Source organism: Suricata suricatta, chromosome 8, assembly GCF_006229205.1.
Source record: "Suricata suricatta isolate VVHF042 chromosome 8, meerkat_22Aug2017_6uvM2_HiC, whole genome shotgun sequence".
Taxonomy (NCBI): domain Eukaryota; kingdom Metazoa; phylum Chordata; class Mammalia; order Carnivora; family Herpestidae; genus Suricata; species Suricata suricatta.
The window spans coordinates 92,375,121-92,390,656 of record NC_043707.1 but is presented as its reverse complement, the minus strand read 5'-3'; the positions used below and the strand labels follow the sequence as shown (position 1 = coordinate 92,390,656).

The window sequence follows — 15,536 nt, the reverse complement described above, 5'->3', positions numbered from 1 at the left end:
AGTTCATTGTGGCTTCGACTTGCATGTCCCTGATGATGAGTGTTGTTGAAGAGGGATGGGCAAAACAGATGAAAGGGACTAAGTGGTACAAACTTAGAGTTATAAAATAAATAAGTCACGGAGATGGGAAGTACAGCATAGGCAACATAGTCAGTAATAGTGTAATAATGTCATATCATGGCAGATGATGACTACACTGTGGTTAACACTGAGTGATGGATAGCATTAACATGTTGGGGGCACCTGGGTGGCTCAGTCGATTAACTATCTGACTTGATTATGGCTCTGATCATGATCTCATGGTTGTGAGATCAAGCCCCGCGTTGGGTCTGCACTGGACACAGAGCCTGCTTAAGATTCTCTCTCTACCTCTTCCTCTGTCCCTTCCCAGCTCATTCTCTCTCTCTCTCTCTCTCACTCTCTCTCAAAAATAAAAACAAAAAAATAAGAATAAAATAAATAGAAAACTGTATACTTAAAACTAATATAACACTGTATGTCAATTGTACTTCAATAACAAAAGGATAATAACGTTGAAATGACTAAAATACATAAATACATAAATAAAAGCCAGAACCAGGAACAGTGGCAGGTACCTGGTTGGTTTCAGTAGATGTTTGTTGAATGAATTCTGGAACTGAGTGACAATGACAAGGAGGCAGGCTGTGCTTGTTCAATCTCACCATGTTCTGGGCTCAGACATTCGAATAGAACGGAATAGTTATAAGGAGTGAGATCATGTGTTCATATTCCGAACTCAAGATGAGGAGGAACATACTAAAAACCTGAGAAAGGATGGACAAAGCTTTTTTGATAGTGACCCAGTGGCTTCAAACCCTTAGGAAAACCAGTCTCTCTTCTCTGGAGGATAAGCTGTGCTTAACAGCTGGACTCATAGGAGACCCAAATGAAAGTTGCCCCCCTAATGTAAGATACAGAAGTAGACTCCAAATTGGCAACAGAGGACACGGAACCCCTCCTGCTGTCTGCAGAACTACAATAACAAATAAGACCAACAGTGCAAACTGCAAGAACCAAGACTAAAGAGATGCAAAGAAATAACTGAGACAAAAGATTGAGGGGCAGCATTTTAATATATAAACAGTCAGGCCAGGCCAGAGCCTTGCTACTCCAAGAGCCCAGGAACATCAGCATCCCCTGAGAACTGGTTAGAACTGTAGACTCGCAGCTCCCTTCCCCCTCAGACCTACTGCATCCTAGCAAGACCTACACGTTATCATGTGCATATCAAAGTTTGAGAAGCACTGGGCTGGAACATTTTTTAACGTGGGTTTTTGCCTTTAAAATGTGCTTTGAGGTCAGAGTAAACCCCTTAAAGTATTTTTAGCTCATTATTTGCTCCATTCTCTCCACCTCTGAGCAACACATGTCAGCGCCCTGCTCTGGGACTTTGAGACGCTCATGAATCCCAACAGCAAACAGAAGGTTGCTGCACCATTTCTATAGACAGTCATTCTGGGTTACATATTGGAGTCTAAAACTTCCATCAGCTGTTCCTTGTACAACACCCCCAGGAGATAGGTTGTATGATTATTTCCTTTTTTAGAGATGATGAATCCAGGGCCCAAGGAGGTTTCATGAGTCCCCCAAGGGACACCAGGCAAATTGACATAGTCAAAATGAGAACTCAAGGTTTTGAGATTCCAAGGTGAGGCTCACCAAACTTTGAGGTCTTTCTTTTTATATAAAGAGGATTTTTTTTTTTTTTTTTGCATAAGAGACTTTAAGAACAAATTCATAGATAACTTTGTGTGAGTTACTGAATAGAAGCCATGCACATGCGGGCCCCTGGGACTATGGAAGTTCAAGAGACAACTGTCTAGTGGACGGAGAAGTGAGCCCAGGGAGGGCCCGCCCTGCTCGGCTCCCACACTCCTGCTGCAGTCCAGGGTGACAGGTTCTGCCACCGGGAGCCTCAGAAACCTCAGAGCCTCATGGGGCCTCAGAATTCACTCAAGGTCTACGAGGGGAAAGGAGCCAGGATTCCCATGAGGCCATGGATATGGTGCTAGAGGAAATGTGGTGACTTCTGGATGACAACAGCGTGTCCCCAGGAGGATGCTTGCTTCCGTTTGTTTCTTTCATAGATTCAGAATAGCTGATGTAACTAGACTCTGCCTAAATACATGTGGTGTGCTTCACTGGGTTGGATTTCCTAATTAATTCCAATTTCCTTGGTGCAAATTAGGGCCACTTAATGACTCCGAAATGGTCAAGACTGTATACCTGGTATTGATACCAATATGCTCTTCCTACGTTGCCTGAATTTAAGATTTCTCTATCAACCCCAACCAAACAAAGGCCCCAGTTGGGGTTCGTTCCGTTTCAGCAGTCAGAATGGTGATTCTCCAAGGTCCTCTGGAGAACGGGCACCAGTGTGGCTGCTTAAATCCACCTCCCCCCAAGTCCCCCCTCCCACCCCGCCCAATCCTCTCTAGACATGCATATTCAATGGGACATATTCATGTAACTGATTAAAAAACAAAAAGATGGTGCGCTTTAAAATTCCATGTAAAAAGTATTGCTTTGCTAATGGGCTCCTGCCTGTCTGCTCACTACATGGTGCTTACAAAGGATAGAGTCATGAGGAATTCAATCAAGGCTGAAGATGTTTGGGATTTTTAAACACCGATGCACTCTGCACCTTATACCCTGCTCTGCAGCCTGCATGGATTTGGGGCTTGGCCTAAGGCAAAAACTACAAAGCATTCTAATGAGCAGAATTATATAACAGGAATGTATGTGCATATTTGACATAGTTTCTTCTCTTGAAGGGCGGCCCTCTGGCTTTGACCCATGCCCTCTCCAAGGGCTAAGGAGGAGTCCAGAGAAGGAGTCTTTTGTTCCCAGCTGCCAGTTCTTCCGCAGCCCCTATGGCCCCAGGGACCTGCCCTGCTCTGCGTGGGCCCGCAGAAGCCCTGCAATTTCCACATGGGCGGGTGATTTCAGAACGATGGACAGAGCTGTTCGGCCAGCCTACAGGGAATAAAGAAAAGGAGAAACAATTTTATCCTGTCTGCCTCCCTCCCCAGAGAAGGGTGAGTTGAAAGGACCCGGTAGGCAAGGGGCATCAAAGTCTATGCCAAGCGTCCGGTGATCCTAGGAGAGGTGGAGGTTGGAATGGCATGAGGCTCACGGAACATCAGTGCCCTTGCACAGAAATGGCATTCCTTTCTGGGAAATCTGTGCCCATGGAAATAAAGAAGTGTCACATGGCTTGTTTGCTTGGTTTTTAATACTTTTTTTAAATTGGAAAAATAGAGGAAAGAAAATAACTCTTCCATTTTCCCATTACCCAGACCTTAATGAAAGGTAGCATTTTGGTCTGTTTCCCTCCAGTCTTTTCTCCTGTGCAAATTTGTTGTTGGTTTTTAAATAGAGGAATGATACTATATATCAATTTTGAATCTCCTTTTCTTTTACTTTATTTTTTTAATGTTTATTTATTTGTTTTTTTAAATATTTTTTAAATGTTTATTTATATCTTGAGAGCAAGAGAGACAGAGCATGAGTGGGGGGGAGGCAGAGAGAGAGAGAGGGAGACACAGAATCTGAAGCAGGCTCCAGGCTTTGAGCTGTCAGCACAGAGCTCGACACAGGGCTTGAACTCATGAACCCATGAGATATGACCTGAGCTGAAAAAGGACCCCTAACTGACTGAGCCATCAGGCGCCCCAATGTTTATTTATTTATAAGAGAGAGAGAGAGAGAGAGAGAGAAAGAATCCAAGCAGGCTCTGCTCTGTCAGCACAGAGTCTGGCGTGGGGCTCTAACTCATGACCTGAATTCAGATGCTTAACTGACTGAGCTGCCCTGGGACCCCCCAAATCTGCTTCTTTCCCTTAAAAGGCCTCATGACTGTACCTTCCTTCTACCACCATTTATAAGTCAGTATCTGTGGTGCTGTTTGGAAAATCTGTCTGAGCCAGGTCAGACTCCAGATCTGATCCGTGACCGCTGGCCCAGTGCCTGCCCTTTGGACTGCACCCAGTAAGCACTGTTGAAAGAGGGAATGCTGGATGATTACGGAGAGGTATTCATTTCAAGCTGATGAAGAGCCCGGGCACCCCAACTCCTAATGAGTATCTTCCTAGGTTGGACAAGTCTGGAACAAAGCGGAGATTTTAAGTAGGGGGTCTCCTAAAAGCATCCTGAGTAGTTTCCATTGAAGAGAGGGACCTGGGTTTTTGTAGGCCTGTGCCCCGTACTCTGGTTTTCATCACTGCACTTTGTCAACTTTGAGGCTCTCTATAAACACAAAGATGGTTTGATTACTATTATTACGGGAAAGAGCCCCAGGCCAGTCCCAGGGGACCCACACACTTTTGAAGAGGGCCCTTCTGGAGATGACAGCCCATATCTGTGGGCTTCTCACTTTCAGATCTGGGGAGTGAGGGACCCTGTTCAGGTCAGAAAGTGTGGCCAGAGAGACCACCTGGGGGGTGGGTATCCCTCAAATGTCTCTGCCAGAGCCCTGGAAACAAGGTGCCGGTGAGTAGCTTTAGTGGGGACCTGGCTTGGCAAGTCTCTGCTGGGCAACACTGAAGGCCTGAAGAAATGGGATGGGCTCAGGCAGCCAGCGTGTGTGTGTGTGTGTGTGTGTGTGTGGTGGTGGTGGCGGCGGCTGGGTTGTCTTTCAGTATGACAAGAAGCTACTGTGTATCGGGCAAAAATGAACAAGACATAGTCTCTGCCATAGATTTGGTGGGTGCTTTGGAGGCACCCATTGCCAGATTAAGCCCCTCAGAGGGTAAGCCTCTGGGTCCAGAGACCAGTCCTCACTAGCTCTTCCTAGTCCTCTCTTGATCAGCCCTCAGGAGGCTGAGTGACTGATTTCTCAAATTACCTTCTAAACCTAGAGAAAGTGCCTTGCTGGCTATTCTGGGAGTTCTATATTTCTATCAACCTTTAAGTGGTGGTAGGGTGAGAGAAACTGATTTTAGGACATGAATTATCTCTCAGGTTTCCAAAGAGATTGTTAAGTCATCCAAACCTGCATCTAAGTCTCCATAGGATATGTGCCCATTGAAACAGTATGGTGACCGTGGCAAGGGCTGGACCCCGCCCTTCGAGGTAAGGCTGGAGGCACAGGGCTTGGTGCTTGGTAGGGCCTCAGTCAACAGGCCCCTTGTCCCTCTGAAATGTCTCACCCAAGTAACCTTTGGGAAATTGGGGTGTGACCCAAGCAGGCAGCAGGTGAGTGGGGCACAAGTAGGGTGGAGTTGGGGTTCAGGGGACCTAAAGACACCAAACCAGCATGTGTGCTTCCTGGCTGTGGGGTGATGGACCCAGCAGCTTGAGTCACTGATGGAACAATCTCGGATAGTTCAGATGTGGCCCAGTGAGAGGGGCTGTCCCTGTGCAGGGAAGGGACTCTTCCCCTCTCCAGGCCCTTTTTCCCTTCAAAATGTAGATATTAAGAAAGTATCGACAAGTCTGTGTAAAGCATTTAGTTCCAACAATAAGGACACTGAAGTCAGACCTGAGCTTGAATCCTCGCTCCAAGAACCAGCAGCTTGTGACCTTATGACATAAACTCTCGAAGCCTCTGTTTCCTTATCAGTGAAAACAGGGATCAAAGTACCTATGTCGCTAGATTATCAAGAGGATGAGTGAGCTAATGCAAGGGAAAGACCTGGCTCCTGACAGTGCTCTGAGGAGTCTGATGGAGCTGGGTTGCACTAGCTGTGTGAGCTGGGCTGTGTTACTTAACCACTCAGTGCCCGTGTTTCCTTACAAGCAGATGGGTGGCGTCAGCAGAGACCAACCTCATAAGTTGTTGTGGGGTTTCAATGGCGTGATCCTCGCTAAATGCTTAGTGCTGTACTGGGCACTGAGCAAGCCCTCGAGACATGCTGGCCACCATCACTGTTGTTACCATGCCAGCCGTCACCCCCGTCACCCTTGTGGCCATCATCGCCATCACCTTATAAAGACGTTTATTTAAGAAGCATGTGTCTGGCCATGTGACCTTGAATGGGCTGACTTGATGGTACTCGCCGCCCTGTAAGGCGGATCACTGTCAGAGAGTGGACATAATTTCCGCTTGGTTCCTCCATCCAGCCTTTCAAGTCCCTGTGAGCAGCAGAACTCCGTTGTCCAAGCTGCTGCTCCAAAGCTCAAATGCAGTTATTGCTGTGGCCAGTTCAGGGTCAAGGCCAGGCTTGGGCACATTTCCTCAGGATGGTGTGAAAGGTTAGGATTTGGGGACTCCCAGCTCCAAGGCTCCCAGCATTTACTACAGATCATCTCATTTAAATCCCACAACAGCTCTATGAGGTTGATTCCATTGCTTCCGACATGCGCTTCCTTGAATTCTGCTGGCTGGACAGGTATTTTTCAGGAAGGGAAGTGAAACACCTACTTGTTAATTGCCCGGAAGTCTCACCTTGTCAGTCAGGCTGCTGTCACAGGCTGGGTGTGCCAGGAGCAGCCGCACCATGTCAACGTTGCCGTGGTGACAGGCCAGCATGAGGGCGGATGATCCCTCGTGGTCCTGTAGGTTGACATCTGCCTGGCAGTTCAGCAGTGCCTGGACCATGTCCTCCCTGTCATGGCTGACTCCCAGCATCAGGGCAGTCTGGCCTCCCTGCCACACAGAGCACAGGCATGTGGTGAGGACCCCCTCTCCAGACTGGGTATGCTTGGGCAAGACGTTTCCAGAAAATGACCATCGATCTGAATCTCCTCCTGCCCCTGGTATTGGACACATCCTTCTCCACCTGGCACTTTTGCTTTTCCAAAGCACTAGTCAAATGCCACATCCCCTCGAGCCCTCTGCTAACACCTTGGGCACGGGATTCGTAACACAGCACTTACCACTTGGTATTGCAACCTGTCAGTCTCTCTCCTTCTCTTGGACTGTGACATTTTTGATGGCAAGGACTAAGTCCTTTTCATCTCTGCCTTCCCAGGGCCTGGCACCAAGTACATGCCGGTAAACGTGGAATGACAGAGTCAGCAAAGGGTTGAATGCTTCTGTCTGTGGCTTCTTACCGCCTGCCCAAGCTGACTTCCTGCAGGAAGCCTTGGTCTGCTCAGAACATCCCTGGAATTTTCAGTTCAGTGATACTTAGCACCCTCTTATCTTGATAAGATCTCTGCCTGCATGGTCCGATGGTCATTTCTAATCCATAACCATTAAAAAAAATTAAGGTTTTTTTGGGGGCGCCTGGGTGGCTCAGTCGGTTAAGCGTCTGACTTCCGGCTTCAGCTCAGGTCATGATCTCATGGTTCGTGGGTTCGAGCCCCGCGTCGGACTCTGTGCTGACAGCTAGCTCAGGGCCTAGAGCCTGCTTTGGATTCTGTGTCTCCCTCTCTCTCTGACCCTCTTCTGCTCATGCTGTCTCTCTCTGTCTCTCAAAAATAAATTAAAAAAAAACATTAAAAAATTTTTTTAATTAAGGGTTTTTTTATTATTTAAGTAACCTCTACACCCAACTTGGGGCTCAAACTCACAACCCCAAGATCAAGAGTTGCATACTCTTCCAACTGAGCCAGCCAGGCACCCTGCCATTGACAACTCTTCCCATCCCTGTAATCATTAGCTCATGTGGCAGTGGCTTAGAGTCAGAAAGTGAGTCCAAGCCCTGGTTCTGCCGTTTCCTAGTGTGTGACCCTGGCCCCTGAATCTTGCTTTCTTCTTTTCTTAAAAATTATCACAGTAATGATCTGGACTGGGAACCTCACAGGGCTTTTGCAGGAATCCACTGAAATAAGGGTGTGAATAGAACAATGTATGGTAGCAGTTGTACTGATTATAATGGGCCATTATGTCTCATAGATTTTCCTTTATATACATAGTCCTATTACTGACGTGATTATATTTTCCCTCATGGTTCCCCTGGGCTCCAGGTAGGTCAGGCTTGTCTCTCTTACTGGACATCACGTTTTTGTAAAGTTGTAAGAATGAGGCAAGGACTATGTTTCCCCTCCTTTCACATCCCCCATGGCTCTCAGTGCTGAGTCTTCTGTGTCTAAAGTGCTGAGGACATATTTGCTGATTTGTTTGCTCACTGATTAAGGGCCAATCTGTGGTCACTGATGGATTATGCCTCCCTGCCCAGAACGTTGGGACTTAGAGAAAAGAAAGGAAGTTTACAATCAGGAAAATCCTGGCTGTGTCGCTTATTATCTTTGTGAATCTGGACAAGTTAACCTCTCAATGACTTTTCCTGATCTAGTAAAATGGGAATGCTTAGCAATATTACCTGCGTCATGGGGCTGTTGTGAGACTCTTGTGCTTAACAAGTGCTGTGCATGTGTTAGCTATTATTGTTCTTATGAGCGTGAGAGATCATGTGTGACAAATACTCAGTATGTGGGATTGTATTCTTAGGCATCCTGATTCTCCTTTCTCTGGCACCCAGACAGATCTTTCCAGAGAAGCCTGTTTGCCTTTTGGTTTGCTCATACTCAGCCCTGAAGTAATGGTTCTTTCTTTACTGGACTAATGAGACCAGGAGATTTCCATCTAGAAGTGGTATTAAAGCCAGATGACATATGTGGATTGTCCTTTTCTCTGCCCCTCTGTCTAACTTGGGGCTCCTACCTTCCTCACGTCCCTCCTGGTCCAGTTCAATACAATTTAATTTAAGGATATTTATAGAGTGCTGCTATATGCCAGGCGCAGTGCTGATCCTGGAGATACAAAGAAATAAACAGCTTAGCCTCGGAGACTCCCAGCCTCCCAGTTCACTGCTATTTACTTGGTATCTGCAGCTCACACGCATGTAAAATATGTAAAAGCCCTGGAGGGAGCCGAAGGGGGCGGTGATAGCTATGAATTCCTTTCCCTCCTTAGCAACCAGGGATGAGCCCCTTACCCTCCTAGAGCATCTATTTTAAAAAGGGCATTGATTTTTATTTTGATAAGCATCCTTTCTTGCTGCAAGAGGGCCAATTTAGAGAAAAATTAACATATTTATAGGAAACATTTTAAAATGAAAACAGCTTTATTAAATCCCGTGGGGCAGGAGCTGTAGGTGGAAATACTTTGAAAAACAGAAAGTGATCTACAAATGTCTGTTTCTTGCTATCAATAGGATCGATGTTAGATACAGTGTGCAGAGTGATTTTGCCATCTGGGTAGGCTACTGTTTGCAGTCACTTTGTAGGGCTGGATAGGGGACAAGGGAGTTAAATATATTGTTGGGAGGCACTTTCTTGTGGGTCTCTGAGTTTTCTGCATACTTTGTGAGTGAGACACTATCTGCCCTGTTGTTCTAGACTGTCTTTTTATTTTTTGCTTTATTGTATTTTTTAAGTAGGCTCCCCACCCAGCATGGAGCCCTGTACGGGCCTTGAACTCACAACCTTGATATCAAAACTGAGCTGAGATCAAAAGGCAGATGGTTAACCAACTGAGCCATCTAAGTGCCCCCCTAGACTGTCTTTTTAAAGATGCTTGTATAGTGAACAGCCTTGGAAGACGGAGATAGTGTCTTCTCCAAAACAGATTGCAAACATACTCGCTATCCAGAATAAAAGACTCAGGTTCCCTAAGCTCAGGGTTCCTCTCCAGTAAAACAACCCACTCCATGTACTGGGCTTTGACTCTTCTCACACCTGTGGGAATCGGGAAGTGAGGCTCAGGGAACGGTTGTAAATGCCGATGCCGTGGCCACTCTCCCTGCTGTGAGTGATACCACTGTCCATCTCTGGCACAGGAGTTTCATGTCTTCTGCCAGCATCCATGACGCTGTAGCATACTAGCTTGTTAGCAGTAAGGTAGAGTACAATCTCAGACCCTTCACAGTTCTCTGATCACTCTGGGGGGGAAGAGAGTTGCAGGCACTCTGTTGTTCTCCTATTGGTCAAAGATGGGTAAGTGGTCTTTTGAGGAGCTCCCATTTTCCATTCAGAGCCTTGTCTTACCCAAAGCCCTATAGGCTGGGACCATGCCATGGGCTATGCTCACAAGTAGAGGGGCCCAGAAGCTAAACAGAGACATGCCAACCCTTGGAACTGCTTTCGAATTCCTGATGGAGGTGGATCACCTGCAGAGGCTACTAACAAATGCCTTTCAGCATTTTCATGTCCTGCTGGTGTTAACTGTGTGAATATTTGGTTCAGGAAGTCTGGTCCAGATCGACTTTGCCCAGTTTCAGATCAGGACACAGGTTACAAGCTCACTGACCTCTGTCCTAGCCTCTCTGGGTCTCAGAAGATTTTGAGGAAACCAAATATATAGGCTTTGGACAGATGCCATTTGGAGGGCCCCGCCTTAAACTCAACCTGGATCTGCATGGAATTTTTCATCCCGTTGGCAGGATAAAACTGAGAGGTACCCATATTTATTAAAGAGGGGATCGTGTTCACACCTCCTACCTGAGTAGCTTGGATGTTCACGTTTCCTTCTCTTAAGAGCTTCCAGACGACAGCCATGTCTTCGTCGGTCTCTGCTGAAGCCAAGGGAGTGATCATCACGGCAGTGTAGCCAGCTTTGTTCTGATGGTCAACATTGCAGACCCCTGCAGGAGGAGCAGTCGGTGCTGGGATCGCTCCCGGGGGAGCAGCAGTGAGCTGCTTTAGCCTGTTCAGCGCCCTGCCTGCTAGCTAAAAGGCCATGGAGCAGAGCAATCTTTTCCCAGTGGTGGAGTCAGTGTTTACATTTTTAGCAGCCTTTACAAGCCGCTAGTTTTCTTTACAAGTTTTCTGAGGCTACTCAGCAAGAAAGGTCCAAGGTAGAGAGTTGGCCAAGGGGTAAAAGGAACAGGACAGTTTGCTAACGCAAAGCCCATGACATTATTCCCATTTTACAGATGAGGACACTGTAGGTCGGTGAAGCTTCATAAACTGCCCCAGTGAAGATGAAATGAGACCAGAACTCAGGTAAGTCTGGTTCTCGAGCCTACAACTCACCTGGCCACACATCACCCACAACCGTCATTTTAGGCTTTACTCTAGGTCTGTGTGTAACTCTGAAGCTGATGGCAGTGTTTTCAGGTCTTTTCTGAAGGCCTAGTGATATGTTGGGCAGTGTGCCAGGTGGCATGAAAAATGCCACAGGATATCTTACAGGAATAAGAATTCTATTTGAAAAATGGGGGGGGGGGATGCGTCCATGTATTTTTGGGTTAAAACAATTAAGAATATACAGTTCAAAGTAGAGTGAAAAGTAGTATATTCTAAGTATTTAAATACTTAGAGTATTACTTGAGAACTCAAAGGAAATGTCTGCCTTGTAACCTTGGGGATATGCATTCATATCTCTTTGCACTAAAGGTGACATAGGAAATCATCAGCCTGTTATCTATTGTATAAATAATCCCACTTCTTTTTTTTTATTTTATAAATATTTTTAAATGTTTATTTTTGGGACAGAGAGGGAGTCACCATTGTAGCTCCTTAGGGTTTGTAGTGTGCTTTCTGGATGTTTCACAGCTGCCTGGAAGGGAGCCTAGGTGTCCGAGTGTGACCAGTCTGTCCTCAACAGCTTTGTACGTTGAGGGAAAGTTATGGTACCTTCAGCCCGTTCTCCAGCACATCTTCATTCTGTGTGCTTATGGCTATTTAGCTCTATTGTGTTTAAAAAAATTTTTTTTAATTTTTAATTTTTGAGAGAGAGAGAGAGAGAGGATAAGCAGGGGAGGGACAGAGAGAGAGGGAAACAAAGAATCTGAGGCAGCTCCAGGCTCTGTGCTGACAGCATAGAGCCGAGGTGGGGCTTGAACTCACAGACCGTGAGATCACGACCTGAGCCAAAGTCAGAAGCTTAATCGACTGAGCCACCCAGGGCCCCTCTATCAGTATGTTTAACAGAAAGCTTCCCTCACTTCAGGGTTGATGAGAACTGAATGGATTCTCAGTCCACACCAGCAGAAATATATAACAACCAAATCTTAGGGTGACTGTTCTCCCCCACCTGGAGAACTTCTAATAGGCTGCAAGTCTGAGCTACTTGAAGACGAAGGCTCTACATTTCCTGTCTTTGGATTCTTCACACACAGAGGCATGTTCCATTTAATTATGTGCCTTTCTCGATTGAATTGCCCTATTTATGGTATCCACGAATCCACGAAGACCTGAAATCTAGTAAAATTGACTCAATGTTAGTGTTGTAACTTTATCTTCCTCTGATGTGGAAAGCAGAACGAATTTTAAATTGTCAGTAGGTACATCACCTATTTATTCTGGTAAAAAGCTTCAAGGCTGCGTAAGGGAATTTTGGAGAATGAGAATGATGAGAAGGAGCCAGTCATGAGGAGGGTTTCAGGGACAAGGGTTCAAATCGAAAGAGAAAAGGAAGGGATGAGCTTGGTGAGTTTGAGGCCATGTGACTGGAGTGGCCAGAAGGAGGATGCATGGTGGTGGTGAGGCAGCAAATGCAGGATTTCTGGGATGGCTGAAGGCCAGGCTGAGGAAGTTCATCCTCAGAGCCGTGGAAAGCCGTGGGAGGGATTTAAGCCAGGGGAGATCCAAGTTGGGGGAAAGCTGTTGGATCTGGAATTGAGACTTCCCTGGTGCCCATTTAAACTCCTCCTCTAGCCTCCTACTCAAGGCTTACAGATCCAGCATGCGCTCCGATTCCTGGACGCCAGGAATGGGAAGAACAAGTCAACGGTATCAATTTTAACCCCCAGCAGCACACATAGTCTTGATGTGATCTTAGGGTCATGCAAAAGCCTATTGAGTTTTCTGAGCATCACTTTCATCACTTTTAAAAAATAGGGGTAACCATCCCTGCTGATAGGAGTTATGAGGCCTGAATGAGACCTCATATGCCAGGGGCTTAGCAGAGGGCCTAATCTGTGGAGGGTCTTTGAGGTGTTATGTCTCCTATAGATGCCCTCCTAGATATCCCGCATACAACCTTCCCAAACTCACTGCTGACACGGGACCTGGACATGCCTTCAGTCCGCCCCATCACCCACCTGTCCACACCGTCACTCCTAGGCTGCTTGATGCCGTCCCACACAGCAACGTGAGGGTAACAATACCTACATCACAGGAGCGTTGTGAGGCATAAGCAACATAACAAAGGCACAGTGGTCTAGCCCGGTTCCTAGAATACAGGAGGAACCCAGGACAGTGAAGCATCTCCTCCCTGGAGGGAAGTGGGTACAAAAATCGCCCTTCAAGGAGGACCCAGCCTGTGCAGATGCACCCGTTTCTGACCTGTCTCCAGCAGCAGCTTCACGACAGAGAAGTTGGAGTGAGACACGCTGTAGTGGAGAGCCGTGTTCCCATTGCCATCTGCCATGTTCACAAGCAGCTTCAGGAAGTGCGGGGAGTGGGGCTGGACCCCACGGAGGTAGGCCGCCACCACGGCAGGGCTGGACGACTTCCGGCTGGACACGCGGAACCACTCCTGACTGATGGTGTTCAAGCTCTGCCTCTGAAATACCAACAGATCCCAGCTCCAGATTACCTGGCCTGGGGTGCTCCTTCCCCCGGAGACCCCTTCAGCTCTCTCCAACTCCATGTGGTTTACTCCTGGAGGGCCCAGAGCTTGAGTCTGCCCCTGTGTGATGAGCACCCCCCATGTGAGGTAGAAAGGGGACAGGGAGAGCAAACAATAACCAGTGACAGGTTCCTAGGTGACAGTTCGAATCTACCGTAGGTTTAGATCACGTCCCTTATATGCACAGGATAACCAAGGCCCCGTCCTTCATCTAATCAGCTTATACGGACCTTAGCCCAGACTATGAGGACTTCTGTGTGTTTTTAATAGGTATAACTAGCAAGTCACAGCATTTAACTAATGGGAAAAATGCATGCTGAAAGCTAAGATAAACAACATGCCCAATTTATGCTAGAAAATAAAACCCAAACAGCTGTGCCTGAATTATTTTTGGCTTTTAAGCTTTGCTAGACCCTTCAGAGAAAATGATTTAACAACCCATGGCAGGACCTCACTATCTGCAGTATTAAGCTCCTCTGGGACCATCGATGAGGAGAGTTCCAGACATAAATTCTCTGTGTTACATGACCTATATGTTTAAAATAGAACATGTTTAAGTTATTTATATAAGGGGAGGGAGAGACCATGAGGATGTGACTTCACGCTCATGCTGGAATGGGACTGGATTTGGAGTCACTTAAGCCAGTGTAGCCAGGCTTGAGCCCTGACTCAGCTATATGACCTTGCAAGTCATATAGTCTTTTTGAACCTTACTGTCTCATCTACAAAACGGTGATTAAAAAAAAAAAAAGGCTGAGTCTCTAGCCAGCCCCTGGCTCTACAGAGTGAGGTCCTTGTACAACCTGCTTTGTCTCTAAGGTGGGGTGGGGTAGGGGATGCTTTGAACCTAACGTGGGTGTGCTGTCCGGTTTGCACATCCTCTGTCACTTTTCTTTGTCTGTTTCTTTTTTAGTTTTAAGTAAATTCTATGCCCAACATGGGGCTCGAACTCACAACCTCAAGATTAAGAGTTGCATGTTCTACTGACTGAGCCAGCCAGGCGCCCCTCCCCTATCTGTTTTCTAGCCAGAAACAGTGGAATCTTTTGTGGTTGAAACATTTTTTATATGTCAGAACATCTCCCTTTCCGGTGGAATTTGCAGGAGAATCTGGAGAAAGACCCTCATATTCAGGAACATACATCTACATCACATACTGGTGTTTTACAGTCTGGGAACACTTGTTTGCCAAATCAACTAAGATAAAATAATCAAGATGTGTTGGGCTGATTCAATCGTTTTTTACCTCTAAGGCTCTTCTGCAAAGGAGAACCAAATGGGCTCTAAAAATGCTTGTGGGTTGTTCCACACTGGGGTTTACCAGTTGGCTCATGACTTGGGAGGAAAAGTGCCTGGCCAGTATTTCTTGAATAAAAGTAGAACCTAATGATTATCTGTTTACACCTTTGTGGGCTACAAAGGTGTTAAGGCACAAACAGATGTATTTTCTTGCTTTTGGTCTCTTGACCCATAGATACACTTCAAGAAAAACAGTAAAGACTACAGGATTAAATACGAGGGCTTGATGGTAGTGAGGACACGCTGCCCACCATCCACCTTCATTTTACTAATGAGGTGAACTGACTTGCTCAAGGTCTCATGAACAGCGGTCCCAGGACTAGAACCCCCAGTGGCCATCCACCTGCTCTTCACTCTGCCCACTGTTCTCTCCAATTATGTGGTGATTTTGAGCCTACGGCACACTTAGTTTTGCTTTTTTTTAAGCTGCGGATTATTTTGTGCTGGACATTCAGGTGCAATGCCTGACAACCCTAGGCAGTGCCTCTGAGCAGCAGCCTGCTTCCTGGTGCAAACGCATCAGTTCCCCTCTCCCAGCATAACCCATCACGTAGGCAGCAGAGTTTGGCAGATGAGGGCACCCGGAGGAAAGGGACTCAGTGCACACCCACGCTGCCGCCTCAGGCAGGGAACCAGAGTCACTGAATTGGCACTAACGGCTTCAAGAGTATGGACATCCTTCCATGACAATGAAAAATCACAGTACCAAGCGTTGGTCGGTCGTGGCCCCACTTTCTGGCAGATGTTGGCTCAATGCCCGGCATGCACTGAGGAATTCTTCTGAAGGCTTATATCTAAAGAAAAAAATACAT

The 15,536-nt window shown here is 46.7% G+C and overlaps 1 protein-coding gene across 1 annotated transcript in view; it reads right to left on the bottom strand.

Annotated features, from left to right (window-relative positions):
* Positions 1 to 2,456: 2,456 nt before the first annotated feature.
* Positions 2,457 to 15,536, bottom strand: part of KANK4 (KN motif and ankyrin repeat domains 4) — a 34,622-nt gene continuing 21,542 nt past the window's right edge. Inside the window, exons 6-10 of the mRNA XM_029948100.1 lie at positions 15,431 to 15,518; positions 13,141 to 13,360; positions 10,351 to 10,493; positions 6,410 to 6,610; positions 2,457 to 2,997 (exon numbers count right to left, since the gene is read on the bottom strand). Of these exons, the coding sequence (XP_029803960.1) occupies positions 2,893 to 2,997; positions 6,410 to 6,610; positions 10,351 to 10,493; positions 13,141 to 13,360; positions 15,431 to 15,518 (757 nt within the window). The 3' untranslated portion in view covers positions 2,457 to 2,892. The remainder of the gene's footprint in view (positions 2,998 to 6,409; positions 6,611 to 10,350; positions 10,494 to 13,140; positions 13,361 to 15,430; positions 15,519 to 15,536) is intronic.